This window comes from Protobothrops mucrosquamatus, unplaced genomic scaffold, assembly GCF_001527695.2.
Source record: "Protobothrops mucrosquamatus isolate PMUCROS unplaced genomic scaffold, P.Mucros_1.0 scaffold326, whole genome shotgun sequence".
Classification (NCBI taxonomy): domain Eukaryota; kingdom Metazoa; phylum Chordata; class Lepidosauria; order Squamata; family Viperidae; genus Protobothrops; species Protobothrops mucrosquamatus.
In genome coordinates, this window is record NW_015386665.1 from 82,325 (window position 1) to 106,329 (window position 24,005).

General features: G+C 32.2%; 1 protein-coding gene across 1 annotated transcript in view; it reads left to right on the top strand.

Annotated features, from left to right (window-relative positions):
* Window positions 1-22,657, top strand: part of ENO4 (enolase 4) — a 27,997-nt gene extending 5,340 nt beyond the window's left edge. Inside the window, exons 2-14 of the mRNA XM_015815217.1 lie at window positions 212-340; window positions 1,541-1,731; window positions 4,572-4,708; window positions 6,404-6,573; window positions 8,223-8,354; window positions 10,444-10,509; window positions 11,381-11,440; window positions 11,880-12,047; window positions 12,291-12,416; window positions 13,898-14,093; window positions 14,989-15,056; window positions 20,794-20,911; window positions 22,319-22,657. Coding sequence (XP_015670703.1) covers window positions 212-340; window positions 1,541-1,731; window positions 4,572-4,708; window positions 6,404-6,573; window positions 8,223-8,354; window positions 10,444-10,509; window positions 11,381-11,440; window positions 11,880-12,047; window positions 12,291-12,416; window positions 13,898-14,093; window positions 14,989-15,056; window positions 20,794-20,911; window positions 22,319-22,452 — 1,695 coding nt within the window. The 3' untranslated portion in view covers window positions 22,453-22,657. The remainder of the gene's footprint in view (window positions 1-211; window positions 341-1,540; window positions 1,732-4,571; window positions 4,709-6,403; window positions 6,574-8,222; window positions 8,355-10,443; window positions 10,510-11,380; window positions 11,441-11,879; window positions 12,048-12,290; window positions 12,417-13,897; window positions 14,094-14,988; window positions 15,057-20,793; window positions 20,912-22,318) is intronic.
* The last annotated feature ends 1,348 nt before the right edge of the window (window positions 22,658-24,005 follow it).

The window sequence follows — 24,005 nt, forward strand, 5'->3', positions numbered from 1 at the left end:
ACAGCAGAATATGCCACATACTGACTGAAAAGAATCCAGATAATCTGCTTCAACTAGCGTGCTACCATCATACACCATTCATGATTTTTCCTCCAATCTATGACTACAAGAATTAGTAACTAAATGAACCACCTAATACATTTAAGGTACAAAATAAATTGTAATTGTATCTTTGAAAGCCTGTGAATTGCACTAATTATTGGTCTTCTAGGCAAACTTCTTCTCTGAATTATCAAAACCTCCAGTGATATGCAAATTAGATGCTAAAAGTGTGCTGGATGGAACTGGTCGACCAACATTAGAAGTTGAAGTCTTTTGCCGAGTTAGGGACTGTGAAAAGGTATGAGTTGGGTTGCAGTTAATTCTGTGTTTGTTTATACAATTTTAAGAGTGACCAACTCCACCAGAACTCTATGCAGCTTGTAATTAAACAATTAAAAGGAAAACATATATCAAAGAAAAACAATACAACTGATTGGTAGATAGAATCAAAAAGCAAAGGGGCTGAGCCACCACGTTGGGTAGTTGAGATTCCATGACAGGCATTTGAGAAGCCTAATGGAATGCATTTATCCCTTTAATACCAAGGTTTGGTTTTCTAGACAAAGTAAAAGGACTTTATTTAATTTCTAAATAACAGCTAAAGCTATTCAGATTGTGGTATGGTGATAGGAAAGAATAATCTTAAATCTTTTTTTGCTTCCTGATGTGATTTTCATGGATTTTCTCCACAAGTCATTCATTACAAGGAAAGCTTCTGATCTAGCTTGATTATTAATTGGACAAGAAACGGATATAGCAGGTTAGACTATTACCTCCTGTTCAGTATGGTCTTACCTCCATCTTAACTCTACCACCCCTGTATGGTGGTTGTTTAAAAAAATAAACCATTTAAATGCATTTTGCTGGTATGCGGTCTCTGTGCATGACGTTTTGATTTCCTGTAGCATACAGTTCAATAAGTTTAAGGCCTAGCTGAAATTATCTTTTCTTCTTTTGCAACAGTCCTTTTATATTATTTTATAAAGCCATCTAATATGGTGGAAGAATAACAAAAAATTAGTCAAGTTTTTTATTTGAAAACATATTTCATTCCATCACGTTAGATATGCATTGCTTAGTTCATTGCACATATCAATTAGTTAGAAGGATTAAGATTATCTTGAATTTTTCGTTCACTTCTTGAAAAATGATACTAAGGTAATTAAGGGGAACATTATAAAATATATTCTCAGAGCATTCATGAATCAAAACTTCACATAAAACTCCTGTTTGTGTTAAAAAGAACTATATTAAAACTATATAGAATAAGTACGAGTTGAATAAAAAGCTTTGAACAAAATTCTACTGAAGAATTACAGTCTATGAATTACCTTGGATAAATACTTGAAGCGAGATAAGTTTATGATATTTGTCAGTGGAAGTATCTGGAAAAACCATACATCAATTATAAAAAAAAGCTTTTAGTAGAAAGTAATTTCAATGTCATGTTTACTATGTGAAATTTCAATAATAACCATCTTTAAATATTGTTGCACAGATTATTTGTTCCAGCATGATCTCATGTCATGCTGAAATTCTTGAAAATGCTTCAGCAGAAGCAATTGATGCAGATGAAAAGGAAAGATGCGAATCATTGAATACGGCAATTGAATGGATAAATGAATCCCTGAATGAAATGCTCAGAGGCCTTCAGCCTAGTGACCAACAAAACATTGATGAGTTATTAGGGTAAATGTCTCATATATATTTGTTTGCTATGAATTTTTTTTTTAAATTTTATTTAAAATTCCATTATGTTCTAATTCAGCATTTGCACACAATATACTTACAAACTTGAAGCAGTGTTCTTTAATGGTTATTAGGACATTTTGTTACATAATTCAGTTGACTACTAGTCAATAAATCTTGCTATCATAAGTGCTCATTATCTAAGAAGTTCCATCCAGTAATAGCAATGCTGAATGTATAAAATAGATCAGTGATATAGGTGCCAAGAATAAGAAGGGAGGATGGCAGCATATAAGTGGCTAGATTTTAGGGGCTGCAGTAATGCAAGAGAATACAACCCAATGCCCTCCATGGATTTGGGAATATAACACTATTATCTGTTACTGGACTTGCTAATTGGATCCCATGAGAAATATAGATCAAAACAGTCATACTCTGCCTATATGAATTTTATTTAAAAATTACATAAGTAAAAGCTAAATATGAAAATATATAAAGAAAAGTTAGAAAGAAAGAAAAAAGATAACAGAAAATTTAAAAAGCAATTTAAGTAGAGAAAAAAAAGAAAATTGAACAAGCAACTTCCAATCTTCTCTACAGTAATTATAAACAAACTTATTATCCATCCTCCTTCTTTCATTACAAGGTTCCCTTCTATCCCAGCTGCCAAAAAAGCCAATGCAGTCCTAGGCTGCACTAATAGAGGGATAGAATCAAGATCACGTGAAGTGTTAATACCACATTATGATGCCTTGGTAAGACCACACTTGGAATATTGCATCCAGTTTTGATCGCCATGATATAAAAAAGATGTAGAGACTCTAGAAAGAGTTCAGAGAAGAGCAACCAAGAATGGTTGCAGGAATTGGGTATGTCTAATTTAATTAGAAGAAGGACTAGGGCTGACATGATAGCTCTGTTCCAATGTTTGAGGGGCTGCCACAAAGAAGAGGCAGTCCAGAGCACCTGAAGGCAGGATAAGAAGTACACAATAATTTTTAAAATCTATAGTATCATTAATTTTTTTATACCATAAAAAGCCAAAAACTCAGATTCCTAATTGCTTCCTCCTTCACCAATGAATATTTAAAAAAATGAATACACTATAGGATCCTATATATTTACTGTTCACAAACTGATTATAAAAACACAGTTGTAGATAACTAAAAATATAGAATTATCCCTTTTTATATTGGAACTAGATAAGGTTGCTACAGTTTTGCACTGGTTAATAGACAATATGGCAATAAATTTATTTTTTTACACTCTTAAGAATATATTTAATTAATAGACTGATCTTAACTGTTTTTGCATTTTATAATACTACTGTAAGATTGACGTATGATACAGTTATAAGATATAAATTTAATAAAATCTAAATCTAAATCTATATAGGTGACTAAACAATACAGCTTCCTGGAATGCAAATTGACCAATCCTTATAGTAGTATTTATTTGATTTGTATCCATTCTGGCATATCTTTTCTTTAACTTTCCCCCTTATTTTTACAAGTAATACTAGGCTCAGTTTCTCTTCCATTTAAAATTTAAACAGACCAAGACTTTCCCTAATAATTACAGGTTTTATTATAATAAATACAGGTTAAAATCATCATCAGAGGTGTTGATCTGAGGAATTGTTCAATTACTAGTGATCTTTAAATCAGTTCCCAAATGGAATAATTTTAAATACTGAATTAACTAAATATTTTCTCTGAATGACTTCTACCCAATATGTTCTTTGTCCTCCAAGGGGACAGTTGTGCCAGTCAAAAGCCAGCTGAAGAAAGCTCTGAAGTGGCACAACATAATAATGTTCTCTTCTAATCATGTAGATAGATAGATTTGGGTAGCTGGCATTGCAGTTGCAGAAATATATTTCTTTAAAAAGCTATCCTACACTTTTCCAGTAGCAGTAGTAAAAGGAAATTAATAAGCTAGCTGCCTACATTTTTATGAAATGTACTTTAATAATTGAATGATATATCATTTTCACAACTGTCCTTGAAAGTTCCTCAAGGATGCAGTCCATTGTGTGTTTGCTCAAAAGGGACACTGAATAGAGCAAAGATCCAAGCAGTGTGCACCAGTGAACAAGGAATGTAGGATGTTTTGTCCCAAACATCTGGAAGGTATCAGGTACTAATCATTAGAAAGACTATAATTTCAAAAGAATATGATTTTCAGTACTGAAGCATATGATTATAGAGGCTGTATTATAATGGTGTCTCAAAGCACTGATATCTACCATCCAAATATTAGGGAATTCCAAGAAAAAGAAGGCAACCATATAAGTATGATGGTTTCAAATCATTTTCAGTTCTGAAGTAAAAACCATATTGTTTGGATAGAGATAAAATAGTAACAAAATTATACGTTTTATATGCCTGTTCCAGACAATAATCTGGCATAAACATTTTGGGCCAATTCTCAAGGCCCATTTGATGTACATAAAGAATTTTGGTTCCTCCAACTGGTATATATTCACAAGCAACATCAGGGTAGAAAAGTTTAACTTCCAAAAGGTAACAGACATGCAATAAATGTGTACATACAAAGGTGGAAATATTTATAAAGCTAAAAATTGCAATATTTGTCATTCACAAATTTATTTTATTTTAATTATTTATTTTAGCATTTTGCATGACTTCTTGGCCCTAAGGAAAATGAAACTTAAAACTAATGGCAATACCTTGAATAACACAAATTCAAATTCAGGTTGAAAATAAAAATGGAATATGTTTTTGTGAGTCAGAACCCTTCCAGTGTATGATTTTGTAGAGTTTGTATTTGCAAAATCCAAAGCAGTGATTAATCATGCTATTTCCTTTTATTTATAGTGATTATTTTACAAGGAAATACGAAGAAGACAAAGAAAAAAGGGAACCTGCAAAAGAAAAAGAAAGTCAGGAAGTGATGGCACCTGCTTCTCCATTGGCCACCATACCTCCTGGAAAAAAGAAACCAAACAAAACAGGTTAGAAAATGACATTAGTATACATGAAATGGTCTTGAGCAATCATTTGGTTACTTCTGGTTCTTCGTGATCTGCTGGACACTATTTTTCCTGGTTTGTTTTCTCAGTAACTTATTTCGTTCTGGAAAAGTCCTGCTTGCATCATGAGTAATGTTAACTAGCCATCTTGTCTTGTAGGCCTCTTTTTTTATTCCCTTCATTTTTTTTTTAAGCATCAGGGCCTTTCCATGATTCCTGCCTTTGTATTTTGTGTCCTCAATATTAAAGCTTTAGGTTCATTGTTAGTCTTCCCAGTCAATAGTGTGGTTTTACTGCATCTAGTACAATGATTTCTTCTTTCAGTGCAAGGTATTTTCAGTTGCATTCTTCTGCATCACAATTCAAAAATACAATTTTTCTTTGTTTAATCCTTCTGATGATCCGGTTTTTATATATATGTGCTTATGTGGGGAAAGTATAGCCTTGACAATATTTACCGTTGCTGTCAATGTTATATATCTGTTCTTTTGTATTTTCTTTAGAGCTGTCATAGCTTTTCTACCAAACAGAAGATTTTTTTGTTTTATTTCATAATTAGTCAACATCCCTGTAAATTCCCTGCAAAAGGCAGCAGTTTAGGATCCAGGGATTCAAAAACTGGCCTTTTTCTGTTTTGTGCCTTGTATATTTTGATATATTCATAATTTACTGCAGACACTAGTGAATGCCATATCTGAAGATAAGGAAATAATGTTAGTAAATACAAATTGTTAAAAACTCATTATAAATCTCTGAGAAAATACTTTATTTTTAGAATCTTAATAGTGTCAATGAAAAAGAAAAGATATTGAACATAACAGAAGTTGAATTTAGCATATTATGAAATATTTCATTGATTGTTGAGAATCTATGGAGAATATGTCCTGTTCAGACTTGTTGCTTCATACTATGACAATTCATTTATAATTTTCATTAGATAAGCTTTTTGATCATAAAGAGGATCAAATTTATGGTATGCCTCAAATTAATGTATCAAGTACATCTCAGTGTTCTTGAGCATGTTTATATTCTTGCTTAGAGAAGCAGTTAAATGTTTGGATCAAAAGTCAGATTTTCCATAACACCCACACCCATAACTTGTCAGATTTTCAAACGATGCAGGCTTTTCTTTAACATTTGAGGACATAAATGTCACAGTGGGAAATGATGGTTGCTATGTTCTGTGCTACAAAATTCAGCTATTGTTAAAGTACCTAAATGGGAGCTACATAATTTTCCAAATGTACCTTGGATTCTGATTTTTTAAACATAAATATTATTTTGAAAATCTGGATGAGGTTAAAAAAATGAACATGATGAAAAAGTTAGTAAAGAGAAAATAATAGAACATTTTTGTCTGAGAAATAAAACTTCAGCAAAGAGTTTGTAATATCTGCCATTGCATGTAAGAAAAGAGTCTTTAAGCTGCTATAAAATTAACGTTAGAAAGCTGGCTGGATAAATAGGAATAAGTTTAAAATGCACTTAGAATTATTTTTCTTCAAATTCCTATTTCTGGATCAGTGTCTGTGATTCCAAATGAATTGTAGATTAAGGAACCTGAAGATTTCTTTCTACATTTTTTGACTTCAGTGCAAAAACTACCATTTTATTTATTGTGGTCTTGTTAACATTAAGCAGAAGCTGACTACATCCTTTTTTTCCCTGTGTTTTTAGGCAAAAAAATGTCTGTGATAGAAAAGCCAATAGTCCCAGCAGAGCTCCCTGAACCTGTACTTATGGGCAGTTTGGCTATTGGATGTACATCACTTGCTATTGCAAAGAGTGCTGCAACTGTTCGTGACATACCTTTGTACTTATATATTACTTTGCTGAAACATGATCAGGTACTTCTCAGGATTTACCTTGTTCTGCAGATTCAGAATGCTCAGTTGAAATGGGAACAAGAGAAATGATTGCCATATACACAAAGCCAAGTCTCATGATATGTATAGTGAAACTGCTTAATCAATTGTAGCACACTAGACAATATAGCAGATGTGATCAGCTCCAGTTTGCTAAATGTTTTCAGTTTGATGCATGCTGCATCTACATTTGTGGTCAGAGGAAACTTCTTTTTAAAAAGTAAGGGATCAAGCAGATCGCTTACTTTATAAAAGTAAAACATGGTGGCCTGGTCAAGAAGATGATCCTGTCCCTGTAATGACTTTCTTTATATGAGGTATAATTAAATGGGATTTACTGCCACCAGTTTAGATGATTTAATATAGTCTGGATAGCTGGTTGTTACCTACAGGCAATGATAGCAGTTGATCTTATGTAGGGTTCAGAATTAAACTTTTAGACATGGTTAATATAGTAAAGATGGTAGAGGACAGGAAGACCTGGAGGAACGTTGTCCATGGGGTCACGATGGGTCGGACACAACTTTGCAATTAACAACAACAACAACAAATATAGTGAAAGTGCCAAAATTGTTGGCAAGTCAAAAAAATAATCTGGGAAGATGGCTTGGCAAAACTAATTTTGTGAAGGAAGGTAAAGTTTTCCTAGATTTCAGGTTCCCAGCATGAGCCTGAAAGCTAGGAAGAATAAATATTTGGTCCTGGTGACTGACTCAGATTGGAACCTGCAAAACCAGATTGTTTATTGCTGGGACAATTACATTCCTGTGACACAGAACACTAGGCCAGATGGATCTGGAATGAGCAAGGTGAATTTTCTTATATTGTGTTATTATGGTATTTAAGCCTTTTCATGATTGATATGTGTTAGAAGAGACAAGAGTAATACCTATCATGTAGTTGTTCCTATCTCCCATTTCTTGGTTAGTGGCCAGAAGATTGAATTAATCATCAATTAATTCACTGGTCTTAGTTTGATTGAAGCACCAAACTATAGTTTGAATAAACCCATTACAAACCTATACTATAATTAACAGGTTCTTTAACCACAGTTTAATTTAAAATCCAGGTTTGAACACCGTATTTTATCTAACCATATTTTGTCTTAGTTTATTGTGCATGCCATTTCTAAATGTCAGTGGGATGAAAAGGACTCATATTCTAATACAAGTATTAATCAGTCTTCGTTTACTCTTGTTCCCTGACTCTCGTGTCAATACATAGGAATATTCCTACATATGAATGATATTGAATTAAGGCAAATCCTAATCCTAGATTTTATGCTGTCCATCTCTGGCATACAGGGAATGACAGAGTGTAATAATGGATCTCTGTATACTGATTTAAATCATATTATTTTTCTGGTAGCTGAAATAGTCTTAATTTAACATTCTGGTCTAAAATTGGATATTTATGATCTTAATGAAATTAAGCTTTATCTTTCTAGCCAGTCATACAGTAGATACAAATTGTACACATACATTTGCAAATACAGTTAACTTTCCTTTGTGATCCAAATAATATACAAGGTAGTTATCGTAAAATATAATATATGATTAAAACCTTGTACATTATTTGGATTATTTATTTTTAGTACAACCAATAACAATTCTTCGTTCTTCCCCATTTAGAAGATGCCAAAAGAACTGGTTATACCACTGCCAATGATAACAGTTTTAAATTGTGGGAAAACATCACCTGGAAAACTGAATGTAATGAAAGAAGTGATGCTGATCCCTCCTGCCTGGTTAACAGTTAAACAAGTACTAAATGCTGTTGTTCTAAGTTGAGAATGATAAATAAAATGTTGAAAATCATTCAAGTACATTGTATTTGCCTTTCAGGATGGAAATGCTGTTTATCTATATCACTGCTATTTATTAAAACTATTGACTTGGAACTAAATTCAAAATCTGTGTATGTGCAAGAAATCTCAGGAAAAAAAACAAAAATACTATTATGTTGATCAGACTATGCAAAATGTCTATCCAGTAAATATATATGCAGCATTTCATCTGCATGATACATTAGATATAGATAGATATAGATACTGTAGATAGATATAGATATACATATAGATATAGATATAGATATAGACATAGACATAGACATAGACATAGACATAGGTATAGATAGTTACAGTAGCCTATCATTTTTCTGGCATTTATTTATTTGGGATTTTCTAGTGCCTCTTATAATGAAGGAAAGTAAGCAAAAACATTAGAAAGATTGAACAGAATTTGCTGTACAATAAAGTTTCACATTCTAAGATGATCAGTGTTAACCTGGCACAGAGGAAGCATTAGTTTCATGAACAATTATTAAAAATGTCTATAGTTACAATGGTTCTAAAATGGATTTGAGAAATAGCTTTGACAAATAAATCTTGATCACCCCAATAACCTTTGAACAAGTTTAAAGAAAAGATATATGATGACACAGTCCTGCATTATGGCTGAAACCACAAGTAAAAGAAATGTGATAGTAGGCTATGCAGAATGTGAGACTACTTAGATATGGTTATCAGTTTTTGATTAATTTCTGCTAAAGGAAAACTTGATTAACATAATGTGTCAATCTATTATGCACCTCAGTAGTGTAAATGTAATTAACTCTATTGTCTTAGTAGAAGTTACATGCTGACACAATTGTTGATTAATTTTGTTCATCTCACGGTGTTATATAATAAGCAAACCTTTAATAAATCTGAAAGCTAATCATATTGAGAGATATAAAATTAAATTAGTCAGCATTAAAGTATAATTAAATCTGTATATCCCTGTACTAAACATGGGTAAGAATTAGTTAAAATGAATGGCAAACAAGAGGTTTTGATTTGTCAGTGAAAACAATGCAGTGTTTGTGTGAGACACACCACTTTGGGAAATGCATTTCACAAACAGAACTCCGTCCAAGGGTGAGGATATTTTTGTAAAAAAAAGAGAGAAGCGCCTTCTCTGATGATCTTAAAGCATGAGCTAGCTGATACAGGAAGATGGTCCTCCTTGACATTATTTGATATAGACTTGTTTATATTTCATTCAAGGCCAAAGCATAATCCATAGAAGAAGAATTCATTGTTTTTCAGTAAAATGGGCTTTAGTGATATCCTCTTAAAACAGAAATATTTCCGAATTCAGTTAGCTTCTAACAAATGCTAGAGCAACATGGATGCCTATTTCGAGAATCTAGTTTTTCTTCTGTCCATGATCCTAGTGCCTTGTTCACCATCCCAACCCATATTTGCTCATTTATGCTTAATGACACTTTAATGAACCTAAATCTATAGGAAATTCCAGGGTGATCCTGAGGAAGGACAAAAGCACCATCAATCACGAGTCCCTTCACTTCCATAAGAGATCTAAGTCCAGGTCACCTTGAATGCCTTTCTTGTCTCCCGCTAATTTCCCTTGACTGTTAGTAGCTCAGATTTTTGTAGAGAGCTTAAGCTTGCAATAAATCTTTATACTCATTTGATCTGTCCGATTCTCCTGATTTCCAGGCACTTGACAAAATCATAATGATGAAAAAAGAGAAAATGTGTCTTGGAACATTACAATGCAAATCCCAGCCTTTTGTACTTTTATCACAATGTCACAATGCACATCCATTTTTCCCCCTTACCACACAATGCTGTTTCCAGGATTAACCTTCCAAGTTCAAGGTTGAATTACTAATTACATAAACCTGTGACTTCTCCACAACTTCCGATGCAATCTGGAGCTAAGAATAAATCTCTTATTAAAGAGCATACTTGTGATTTTATGAAAAAATCAGTCATTTTTAAAGTTGAATTTCCAATGGAAAAAAGCATGTTATGTTTTATTGAGGGAATGTTTTATTATTATGCAGGCCATAACAAGATGTATGGATATTCAGAAACAGATGTTGAAATTGATAGAAAAAATGAATAAAGAGGTAAGTCAACAATAATAAAATCTATTTAGGATATTCAAGAATGAATGCTATTACTTTAATAAATAAATAAATAAATAAATCACAAATGCACATAAATAAATAAATCACAAATGCAAATGCACTAGAATTTGCCTCTGGAGAAGGAATATGCAGGGGTGGAGGGAGAATCCTGGCAGGAGCACCATGGTTTCCCAAGGAGGAGGCAGTACATTTCAAAAAGAATCCCAAATTAAGAGATTGCACAATCCTAAATTGGATGGGGGAGAGATTCGGGGTGATATATTTCACCTTGTTATATCTGTTAAGTTAGAAAATTATAGCTTTAATCTGGCAAAAATTTGTCTACTAGTTGTAAGCAAATAGAAAATTGGACTTGATTGGATTTCACAGTGTCATCTTTGGGCTTAGGTCTAACATGCCCACACTCATAGGAAGGAAAGAAATATCGGGAGGATCGCAAACCTCATTGTCTGTAAAACAAAAATAATTGTAGAGAGACGGGGCAAAAACAATCCAACAAGGAGCTACTGTTTGGGTGAGGAAACAGAAATTCACCTGAGAAATGGGATAGAATGAAGAGATGTGGTTGGTTGCACAAGAACCTTCTTAGCATTTTATTACAAGTTGCTATTTTAAATTAATAGATGTTCATTATTTATAATGCTGAATCAGATAATTGTTGGCAAGGTACAGTTGAATAATGCATTTCTATTTTAGACTCAGTATAGGGTTGTATCATGTACAATATATTCGTTTTACCTACATATTTTACCATGATGACTCTCATGCTACAATGGTTGATAATTTGTTACATGTTTCTGCATAGTATGCTTTCCTAAACACTTTGTTCTTGAAAAATCCTTTGCAACAGTCTGGTTCTGCAATAGATGACAAAAAAGCTGCTTCACGAGATGCAGGGAAAAAGACGCTGGTAAGGAGAAAAATAAAGTCCTAAATTTAAGCATGATGAAAGATTAAGATTAAAATCATATGGGAAAAAGCTTACTAGCCCTCCCTGACATATTGTAATATTCAACTTATTTGCTCTAAGACTGCATCCTTGCAAACGATATGAACAAACATAGTAATTGTCTTCATGTCCAGCCGGTCATAGAAATTGGAAATAATAACTAGGAAGTTACCTGATTGGATTCTTGTAGGTAATGATAAATTATATATACTTGAAATATTACCATAATATTACCATGATTTGACCTATGAAATGACCATACAGAGAAAGAGCCTTAAAGGAGTTTAGAATATCATCCATATAGTTTTGATGGAATGGTTGAAGAATGGCAGGCATTCAGAATTTAGCAGACTATTTTTTGTAAGTTAATTATTGTTATTTATATATTATTTATTCACAGCTTCCTGTTCCTAAAAAAATATCCCATTTAGGTTGTCTAGTAATGGGATACGAAAGTCTAGAACAACCACTAACTTTGATCCAATCAGCATGCACAAATCTTTCCTTGGAATTAGGAACAGATATATACTTGGGGATAAATTGTGCTGCTCATGAACTAATGGATTATGTAAGTTTTATTTTCAATGTTTTCAATAATTTATCATTAGTTTTTCCTCTTTTGGGAGAATGTGTTATGATAGTGGATGTGATGGCATGATAATGGGACAAATGTGTAAAACATATTGTTCATCTAAAATACTAGCGACTTTTGTAAAAGCTCAGTATATATAATTCCGCAATTAGGTTTGAGCTAATTGCGGAATTATGGATAGCTTCATATTTAATATTTTGTCAATATATTACACTCTAGAATAAAGGAAAATATGAAGTAATTTTTGGAACACCCAAATCTGCTGATGAAATGGTGGATATGTATCTAGATCTGGTTAAGAAATTCCCTTCTATTTTAACTTTAATAGATCCATTGAGAAAAGAGGTAAGTTCCTTTTACTAATACACAGATATATTTAAATTTGCATTACTTTTTTAAAACAGCATCTAAAAATGAAACAAACATGTAGGTGATGTTAATGTTTTAGGAATCATGCATTCTAAAGAAAAGAATAAGACATAGATGAAGGAAATTACACTGAGCTTCTTTCTCCAATAGTGTTATTGTGGTCCAGTAACACTGGACTAGTCTTGTTTAAATCTAATTGAAATGGATTTTAGAGGGTTGTAATTAATTTTCATTGATTTAAAAATAATTTAAATGACTTATATATCTAGTTTAGTATTTAGTTTAATGTATATAAGCTCCTCTTACATTGTTTGGTTTAATACCTGCTCTTCTTTGTGAGATTTGAAGGAAACAACAGTAGTTTCATTCTGAATAACTGTTTACTAATGTATGTAAACTGAATTTAAACATCATTTTGTAATCATTTATGCACAGAATTACAGTTGTTAAAGGGCCTTTTTGAATCTTGTTTAGCTGGTATTTTAGGAGGCATAAGCCATAAGATATGTAGGTATTGCTATGCTCATATCTCACATTGACTATGGTAAATATTGTAAGACCTAAGAATGTTACTCATAACTAGGATTTTTTATATCTCCTTATTTTATGATGTGAAATATTTATTAATTTGATTTTTATCTCATTTTATTATTTTATTACTTATTAATATCATTAATACCAAGGTATTATTACTTTATAAGTTTACTCAAGATGGCAAACATACGTAATACTTCCTCTTCCTGTTTTCCCCATAACAGCCCTGTAAGATGGGTTGGGCTAAGAGAGATTGATTGGCACAATGTCTCCCAGCAGGCTTTCATACCTAGGGTGAAACTCCTGGTTTCTAGGTCACCACCTTAACTAATTTTGCTTCTGATCCGTCCCAAAATATTTAATTGTTAGTTAAACTTCCCTAACAGAATTATCTCTGATTCCTTCTTAATATAAACTGCTAAAATCTAGACAAAACTAAGAGGTCTTACTACAATTTGTGGGGGGGGGGGGATGAAATTGTAGAGTAGCTATAATAGTATGTGGGAAAGACCTTGGAAGACGGGGCAAAGAGATGCTGCCAAGTGAATGGTCAAAAAAGGGAGAACGAAGTCCACAGCTGCTTAGTGGGGCTGAGCAAGAGGCTGGATATCAGCCCTTCTGTTAAGGCTTCTAGATAAATTGAAGGGTTTTATTATGCAGCTTCATTCACAGTAGTACTGAATTTACTGATGTTAATGTTAAAAGTGTCTCATTTTTTAGAAAAAAAATTCTGGCAGTACTTTGCCTTCTTGTTTATAGCTAATGCTTGAAACAAATTCCTTATGTGTCCAATCACACTTGGCCAATAAAGTATATTCTATTCTATTCTATTCTATTCTATTCTATTCTACTCTACTCTACTCTACTCTACTCTACTCTACTCTACTCTACTCTACTCTATTCATTATTTGCTATCTTTACAGGACCGTCAACAATGGATCCATCTGTACAATGTTTTGGGTTCTAAATGTTATTTAATTGCAGAAGACTCATGCAGGAATTTGACTAAAGTTCTGAGTTCTAAAAAAAGCAATATGCCAAAATGCAGTGGTCTTGTAATAAAACATATCAATGAAGCTAAAATTTTGGACCTTGTACAAATGACCCAGCGATTAGATGGTGAGGAAAGAACTGTATATCAAAATTCAATAGTAGCTGTAAAAATATAGAGCTTTTTATATTTAGTAAAATATTTAATAATTAAAAATCTTATTCATCAAAATTTGATTTCATTATGGATTGACAATATAATTGGGGGCTCATTTTAAAATATGTAAGTTGAATGTTTAGATATAATTCAGCTTTAAATGGTATAGAAAATTTCATGTATCTCTTGTAGTATTGGTTTGTGTCACATATTTCCCATCATTCTTTATGGACCTCAAAATGTAACAAAGATTTAAAAATGTTAACATTCAGATTTTTATTTATATAAGCTAGAATTGTTCATTTAAAGAAAACAAAAAACCTGTATTCAACAGGAAAACATTCACTACTTTTATTTTGAATATACTTCTAAAGTGATTATCTCTACTGTAACAGTTATGGGGAGTGTGAAAAGCAAGTAATATTTTAGCTTTGCTAGAGTTTATCCACAATCCAATGCAGAATAATTAAATTTAAATAGATGTAAATGTTCAACACTGTTTGGGCTGTGGGCAGATGATTTTGTACACTATAAATAAGTCATAATAAAACAAAACTAGATTGCAATAGAATAAAAAAAATGTTTGCTAAATAAACAAATAATTGTGTATTTCCAGAAGGACAGCTGTGTTAGTTTGCTACAGCAAAACTATGATAAATTTAGTGTCTTTAAGGAATTATCTGTTTAATGAAACTGAAACACTTCTGGACTAGCGTCTATTTTATTAGTCCACAAAATTTAAATTTATAATAAATTACTAACTCTGGAAGATGCCATAAGACTTTCCAGTAATTTTACAATTAAGACAGAGATGTTTTGCAAGCTATAGATGTTTTATGAAATTAAAAGTCCTTGCATTCAATACAGGTTGGAGGCACCTTTCCATCTTAGGAAGTCCAGATGGAGAATCTTCTGATGATAGCCTTGCAGACCTGGTATGTATGGAAAACTCCTCAATTGCCCAAAGCTTTTTATCTTCATCTGCTTCCTAGGAGAAATGTTTATCTAGTGAAGAGACATATAATCTTTGAGGAAATTGGCTTTTTCAAGAAAGATACCTTTTTAAGAGAGGTAATCTTTGAACATTCAAGGGCAAAACAGCAAATAGTAGGCCAAGAGAAGCACACTGCAAATATGTAGTGTCTCTTGCTGACATTTTTAAGGAAAAGTTGAATAAATTATTCAAACATAGGGCAGTAATAGTATTTTCTTGTCTTAATGGATTCCAGTTGATTTCTTTGTATTAAAGTATAATTACATAGAGGATGTCATTTGAAATGATGACTTATTTAAATTAATGTGTCACTTTTCTTTCACCAGTCCTTCATTTATTCTCTTCTGCCTCCTGCAATCTCCCAGATCCCTCCTACTCCCCTTCCTTTCAACAATGTAGTCATCTTGGATTCCTTTACATCTGCTTCAGCTTCCTATCTCTTCTCCTGATTTACTACACCAATGCTGACTACTCTGTTAGAAATACCTGAACTATTTTCTCCCCCAAATTGGGCAGCCTATTAATATCCAGACTGTTAAGTTACAATGGTGCTTTTTTTCTTCCTTTGTTCTGTCTCCACCTGATAGTTGATAACTTCTGCTTATATGTAGGAAACAGGTAAATTATCTATTAGAAGCCAGGTATAATTCTTGCCGCTGTTGTAACATGCAAAGTAAAAGATATGCTTTGTTTATCTGGCATTATACCTAATAAAAAAAGTTCAGGTTTTAAAATCTACGTATTCTCCCAACATCTTTTCTAGCCAAGCATGTATCTTTTTCCAATAACTTTTTGCTTTGGCACATGTCCACCAAACATGGTAATAAGTGCCTGACTTATGTTTGCATTTCCAACATCTATCTGACATGTCACCTCTAGAACTATCTGATTGAGTGTTGTTTTCTTTGTGGATATTCTTTCCTCTCTCATTTATAGAAGGGAGAGAGGGGCCTATTTTAGTTTCCATTTCTGCATTAGCCATCCCATGTCTATCATTATGTGTCCTCCTGAGTCGTTCTGCAATGTTTGTTTGACTGCTGATAAACTTTGCAAAAGACTCTTTCAAGCAGTCAACCTTATTTGTGACAATTGATAAAAGTTCATAGATTGAATTTACGGTTTGAGCTGTGAGCAAACATTGTCTGGAAAGGAGATGTTTCATTCTCCCTTACTACTGTTTGTTACTATCCCATCCTGTGCAGGAAAAGTGGGTGCTGAATTCCAGGGAGGGGAGCTATTTTCTGAGAGAAACAGAAAGTTCTACAGTATATGCTGTTTGCTTTCAAGTTCAGTTTGTAAATCCCATTCCAATGAGTCACATACAGATGAGTTACTTATTGGAGCAGACTGTCTATTTGCAGTGAAATCTTCCATTTTCTGCTGCTTCAGTGGCTTGGAAGAACTCTGCTGCCGAGTGAACACGCTGTCTCTTTCTCCTTTTCCCCATACTTGGTAATCCTGGCTTGTAGAGTTGTTAAAATGTAGGTAAAACAATGGTAAGCCTCTCCAGTATATATCCTTGATAAAAAGTCTTTGATTATTATAAAAAGTCAAACAAGGGTTAAAACAGATTTAAAAATAGGTTCAAAATGGGTTAAAATAGGTTCAAAATGGGTTAAAAGTAGGTTAAAATGCAGTGTTAAAAAGGGTTAAAAAGTTAAAATAAAAAGAAAAGAAAGCTTTTACTTTCAGAGGAGCTCTTTACAGCCTTTGCTGCCTGTCCACCATCTTGGCTCCTCCAATTGATACCCTGATTTTCCATTTCTTGTTTAGATTTTAAATTTTAAACCCTTCAGAATTTAGAATATCTCTGTATGTCCGGATTTTTTCAAAATCAACTAAATTTGGGTGTACAAATGCTTCCATTGTTGAAAGCCAACCTGGAATTTTCAGATATATTTTACATTATATTTTTTCCCATGTTGTTAATAATGCATTTCTTATATAGTGATTTTGAAAGTACTTATGAATTTTATTTTCCCCATACCATAAGAAAACGTGCCATCCCAAATTGTAAATCATGCCCCTCCAAATATAACAACCTTTTGTTTCTAAGAATTATCCATTCTTTTACCCATGTTAATACAGATGCTTGATAATATAAAACCCACTCTAGTAAACCAAAACCTCCATTTTCCTTGGCATCTTGTAACATTTTCATCTTAATTCTAGCTTTCTTTCCTTGCCAAAATATTTCGAATGAATTCAAGCTATGCAAAGAAATATAAACTACCCAGAGAAGTTCATGTAAGATTCATAAAGAAAACAACAAGAAATGAAATACTGAGAAAAGTTAGAGATGAGCCATTACAATACAAGAATAAAGAAATTGTGGTGTTAAAGCAGATCCCCAAGAGAGTAAGAGACACCCGAAGACAATATCACTTCTTAACTAAAAAGCTAATTACAAAAGGTATAAACTTCAGATGGTTAATGCCAGAAGGGAACTGGAATAATACAAGATACCGAATGGACTCACTTTGGAAGGCACAAGACTTTGATGAAAGAAATCAAGCATTTTTAAATGAAGGAGTACAATATCAACAAGAGGAGAGAAAAAGATCAGAAACAAACAGAAGAAGCAACTAAGGAAGCAACTAAACAAACAGAAGAACAGAAAGAGAAACTTGATCAAGAGAGTGAGGGAATAGCCAGAGAACAGACCTAAATATAAGTAATTGAAATGGAGAAAAAAAACGGAATTTTTTCAGTGAATATAAATGGACTGAATTCCCCATCAAAAAGAAATATTTTTTTTAGAAAACTACAGAAATTAAACATAGATATAATTTGTTTGCGAGAGACACATATTAAAAATATTACAAACTGTTGGAATACCCCAAAATTGGGAAACTTTACCATGCATCAGCGCAGCAGAAAAAAAAGAAGTGTAGCCGTAAAGAGACAATAGACTCTAGTCTAAAATGATTTATTCAGATGAAGGAAGAATTGTGATGGTAGAAATATTTCTACATCAAAAACAAACATTGTTGGTAGCAATATATGCACCAAATAATAAACAGGAAGAATTTTATCAAAATCTCCATAGAAAAATAACAGAAATGGAGTATCAAAATATTTGCCTGGTAGGAGGTTTTAACGCAATAGTGGATGGGACCTTAGATTATAAAAGTAGCAAAACAAGAAAAAGTGGAAGAAAAAGATTACCTAAGAATTTTTTTAATACGATAGAGGAAATTAGGGTACAAGATGTCTGGAGGGAAATTAATCCAGGAAAATTACAATATACATTTTATTCAAATAGTCACAAATCCTGGTCCAGAATTGACATGATTTGGATGACATCTGAATTGAGGACAAGTATGCAGGAGATTGAGATAGAACCAGGTATATGGGCAGACCACAACCCCTTAACAATGACATGGAGAGGAATACCCAAAAAATTAAGATGGACTTTGAATCAATCTATATTAAAAGAAAAAGAATTTATAGAATTAGCAACAAAAGAAATTGAGTTTTTCTTTAAAGGAAACAAAAAAGAAGATACAACATTATAAAATGTATGGGATACAGCCAAAGCATATTTTAGAGGTATAGCTATAACATACATGGCGGAAAAAAAATAAACAGAAAAGACAACAATACATATTATTAAGGGAAGAATTTTGAAAATTAGAATAAGAACTGCAAATGAATCCACAAAAGAAGATTCTGAAAAGAGAAATGGAAACAATAAAACATAAATTAAATTTGTTGGATTCAGAAAAATTGGCACAGCAAATAAAAAGAGCAAAACAAAACTTTTTTGAAAATGCAAACAAACCAGGAAGATGGTTAGCTTACAAACTTAAAAAACAGAAGGAGAAGAAACTGATAAATAATGTAATAGATGAAAAAGGCTGTCTACAATTTAAGAACGAAGAAATAAAAAAGATAATTAAAGAATACTATAAGAAACTGTATGATATAGAAGAAATTCCAAGGGAGAAAATAATTCAATATCTGGAAGAAAGTAATCTTCCAAAAATTTCAGAAACTTTTAAAACTATGCTAGTGGAAAAAATAACAATGATGGAAATAACAGAGGCTATAAGAAGACAAAAAAAATATATGAGAAAACACCGGGGCCAGATGGACTACTGGTGGAGCTATATAAATCTTTACACGATATATTAAGTGAACCTTTGAAGGATGTTTGCAAGGAACTTTTGTTGGAGGCTAAACTCCCAAATACATGGACAGAAGCAAATATTACCTTAATACCAAAAGAAGATTCAGACTTGACACAGATAAAAAAATTATAGACCGATATCATTATTAAATGTGGATTTTAAAATTTTTACTTCAATAATAGCAGAGAGACTGAAAAGATTTTTAACTGAATTTATATATTCAGACCAAAATGGTTTTGTACCAAAGAGACAAATTAAAAATAATTTAAGAGTGATAATGGATACATTGGAATATTATGAATTACATCCAGGGAAACAATTGGCATTAATATTTTTAGATGTCCAAAAGGAATTTGATAATGTTTCCTGGCAATTTATGATTCAGCAATTAAAAATAAATATAAATAAATATAAATATGATTAAAACAATATACAATAAACAAACAGCAAAAGTGATTGTGAATGGAGATTATACAGAAAACTTTGAAATAAGAAAATTACAACGCAAGGATGTCTATTATCTCCATTGTTATTTATTTTAACCTTGGAAGTTCTAAACAGAAATGTTAGACAAGATATGGAAATTAAAGGACTAGAAATAAAAGATGAAACATACAAATTACAAGCATTTGCAGATGATTTGGTATTTATTTTAGAAGAATCCTTGGAGATGATTCCTAAACTACTGGGAAAGATAGAACAGTATGGAGAAATAGCAGGACTGAAAATAAACAGAGAAAAAACTAAAGTAATAGTTAAAAATCTTTCAGATAAACAAAAAAAAAAACAAATGTCAAAAAATAGAGCTACAAATAGTTTAAAAGGTTAAATACCTGGGAATAACAGCAAGATGTTCAGTGATAAAAGAAGATAATTATACAAAATTATTGAATCAAATAAGAGTGGATTTGGAAAAATGGAAAAGCTTGCAATTGTCAATATTAGTAAAAATTGCCACAGTCAAAATGAATATATTACCGAAAATTTTATTTCTATTTCAAACAATACCTATAAAACTTGAGAAAAAATTCTTTGAAGATTTAAATTTATTAATTTTGAAATTTACTTGGCAGGTTTTATTTCATTATACTTATCAGATTTACTCTAATGCTGCAATTTAAAAGTTATATGAGTTTGATGATTAAACTGCAGTCACAATTCAACTGAGATTTTTGCTGCTTTAAGAAACAAATACGCATATCTTGTATGGTAATATCTATTTTTAAAAAATCCTTTAATATAATTAAACTGTGAAAGAAAAAACACAAGAATGAAATACACGCACATACATACAGTAGAGAGAGAAAGAGAAAGTAATAGATAAAAATATATGAAAGACATATTTTGAAACAAAACATTGATTACATAGAATAATATTGGTACCTACAGTTACAAATTCAGTTCTTTAATTATGAGCTTTCATGTAGGGTTAAAATATACATGACCGTAATTAAAGCCTCTATTTAGTCATCAAGTTAGCTTAGTATTAATAAACTACCAAAGTTTTCAGCTATGGGGTTTTTAAAAGGAATTTATTTGTCTTAGGCTGTTGGACTGGGAACCAAATTCATCAAACTGGGAGGTCTTTCCCGTGGAGAGAGGATAGTCAAGTACAATCGACTTCTTGCAATAGAGGAAGAATTAAACAAGAATGGAAGGCTTTGTAAGAACCTCTTTCTTACTTTGTTTTCAGTGTTTAATGAATAAGAACCCAAAGATTGGAGAAAGTGACTGAAATCACTCTGTAGGAGGAAAAGGGAATCAAAAGACTGTAAATAAGCAGTTGCAGAAAACAGGATGGCATTTGCCATGAGGTGCATTGTCCTGATGACGAGTTATCTATTTATCTGAATGTTCAAGTAAAATTTCTTGGAGGGAATGGGCCACAACGTTTCTTTCTTCGACATATTTAATTGGTTGAAATCATCACCAAGGGAGAGTGTTTTCTGAACATTCTTACATAGATGAATATTCACATGTTGTGGAGGAAGCTTTAAAATGCGATTCATTGTCTTCCATATAAAGATTCACAGACAATATTATACATAAATTGCATGTATTATGAGAGGTGACACTAGGGAGATAGTAAAAATGGGGATGTGACATAAGCTGCATACAAGAGGTTCAGCCCCTGCAAAATTCAATTAAAACTATTAGCTTGAATTGTCTTAATACACATGCTGCTTCTTTGAAGCCTGTTTTTAATTGACCCACAACAATGGGCTAATGACAAAAATAAAACCAGAACATAGAAAACTGGCTCAAGCCAGACCTGGTAATTTGTTCATAAAAAACAAATTACTGGCTGTGGTTGCAGGGCAGCATTCTCCAATCTGGTGTTGTTTAGATGCACTTGGACGACACATTTCAGTGTGACCAATAACAAGCTAAGTAAGGGTTCTGGGAGCAGCAGTCCCAATGCATTTGCTGTTGAAAAATCATCTTTACAATCTCTGAGAAAAAGCTCCCAGAACCCTCTGGATTTTTGGATTTTTTTCTTCAAAAAGTTTTGCCACTTTTCCATAAAATGTCATTGGAATGATCAGTGCTTGTTTGCAGTGTACAAACCTCTGGGAGTAATTGTTTACTTTGCTTACTTTTTATACATGGCAATATCTACAAAGGATAGGGCAGAACTCTTGTAACTTGCAGATACAAGCAGATAAGCAGACATTTCATTAAACTGTTTCCAAAATTAGAACATGTTTGTGTTTCCCAGGTGTTAATATTAGACTGGATCCCCATGCACATTTGTACTGTACTCAATATTCATATTTTCCTCTTGTAAAAAATGAGCTGAAATTTACATTCCTTGATGAATGGAACAGGAATAGATGCAGATATACAGTCCGTAAATCTTCCATTTACTATTGCAGTCTAGCATAGTGATGGGCGAGAACAACAACAAAAACTTCTGTAATGCGGCATATACCTGATCAGAGATAAAGGAAAAATGATTGATATTTAAAGTTACGCAGAAACTCTTTCTCCCTTAAAATGTGAACATAAATTTAAAACACTCGATGCTCTTTTCACTATATTTGTTATTTGGCTGTGTATTTCTTTGTAGGTGAAAGAGATGAGTATGAATTCATTGACTTTACTGAAGAGGAAGAAGAGGAAGAGGAAGAAGAAGAGGAGGAAGAAGAAGAAAAAATTGATTATACTGATTCTCCTTCAGGGAGTACACAAGCTATAGTCTAGAAATTAATGTTTCAGATTTGACATTGGCTAATTCAAGCTGACCCTGAAATTCTTTTGTGAATGCATTGCATCTTTCCCAAGATAGCAACTGTGATAAAAATGTAAATTTATTTCTCTTATTGTCATTAAAAGTTATTTTATTTTTGGTTTTATTTTGTCAATGACTGAATATTTCCTTCTTTCAATTCTATTTGTTCCTATGCTCAGTTCTGCACAGATAGGAGTGTCTTCTGGTAAAATTTATTTCACTGGGAGAAACTAACAATATATATTATAGAACTGATTATAAAATCAATGATTCATTAAATTCCACTAATACAAGTATTTGTTTGAACAGTAATCAGTCTTGATGTGGGATTATCATAAAATTCTTTATTCCAAATATGTATCATCCTAATAATTGACAATTTTAAAAGACCCAAACATCTTTTAAAAGTAACCATCTGAAATATAAATTGAAACTATTTTTATTAGAATATTAAAATTATATGAACAATTAAGATCAGGAATAATGTTTCTGGGCCAGTACTATGACTACCAACTAGAGGTTTGCAGAATTAGTATAGATTCCTAGTGCAGTATAATGTAATCTATGGTGACTCACCAGTTTTTCTGAATGTCTTGTAAATTTTTATGTGAAGAATGAAAACAAAATGCAACACAATACTCCAGAAACAACAAATCACAATATTTAATCAGGACATTTTTAATAAGCAGCATCAAAAGAATAATATATTTCATACTAATGGTTTGAGAAGAAATGTGCCTTTTTAAAATGTTTGTATTTTCAATCATTCAAAAAATATACAAATTATCATATTACATTCAATATAATTAAACTAATATAAATGCAAAATCAGGAAAAAAACATTTTTCCACATTTACAAATTATCAATTCACCATTCAAATCATAGAGTAGAATTCTTTATTGGTCAAGTGTGATTAGACACACTAGGAATTTGTCTCCAGTGTATAAGCTCTCAATGTACAAACATAAATCGTAGATAAAAAATCATAGTTATAATCATTAATCATATGATGCATTCAGGAAGAAACCCATCTGATTTTCATGGAATTTAACTCCAAATGGAAGTCTACACAAAATGTTATGGTTTCTTTTTTAAGTCAAGCATTAAACACGTACATATCAAGTCAAATTAATAAATTAGATTCAACCTTAGTCCTCACTACCAATCACTGTTTCCTATCAGAAAGTTCTTAACAGTGCACTCAAACCCATATTAAATTACAAACTGCTGAGGTTTCATCACAATTGTCCATTATATTGGAAATGTATAGTTTTAGAAACGTGAATAAACTGTAAAATTGCATTCAAGGTAGCCTGTTGCATATTTATCAGTGTTTGTATTAGAAAAATGAATGATGACCAAATATAGTAAATCAGCTATTTTGTCTATTTCCTGAATTCACTGCATTCCATAGGGTGACATATTCAATGCATCTGCTGAGCTAGAAGAACCCACTGACTACTCTCAGGGATCTTACTAATGGCCAGATAAACATCATTTAGCCAATGCATATTCCATACCCTC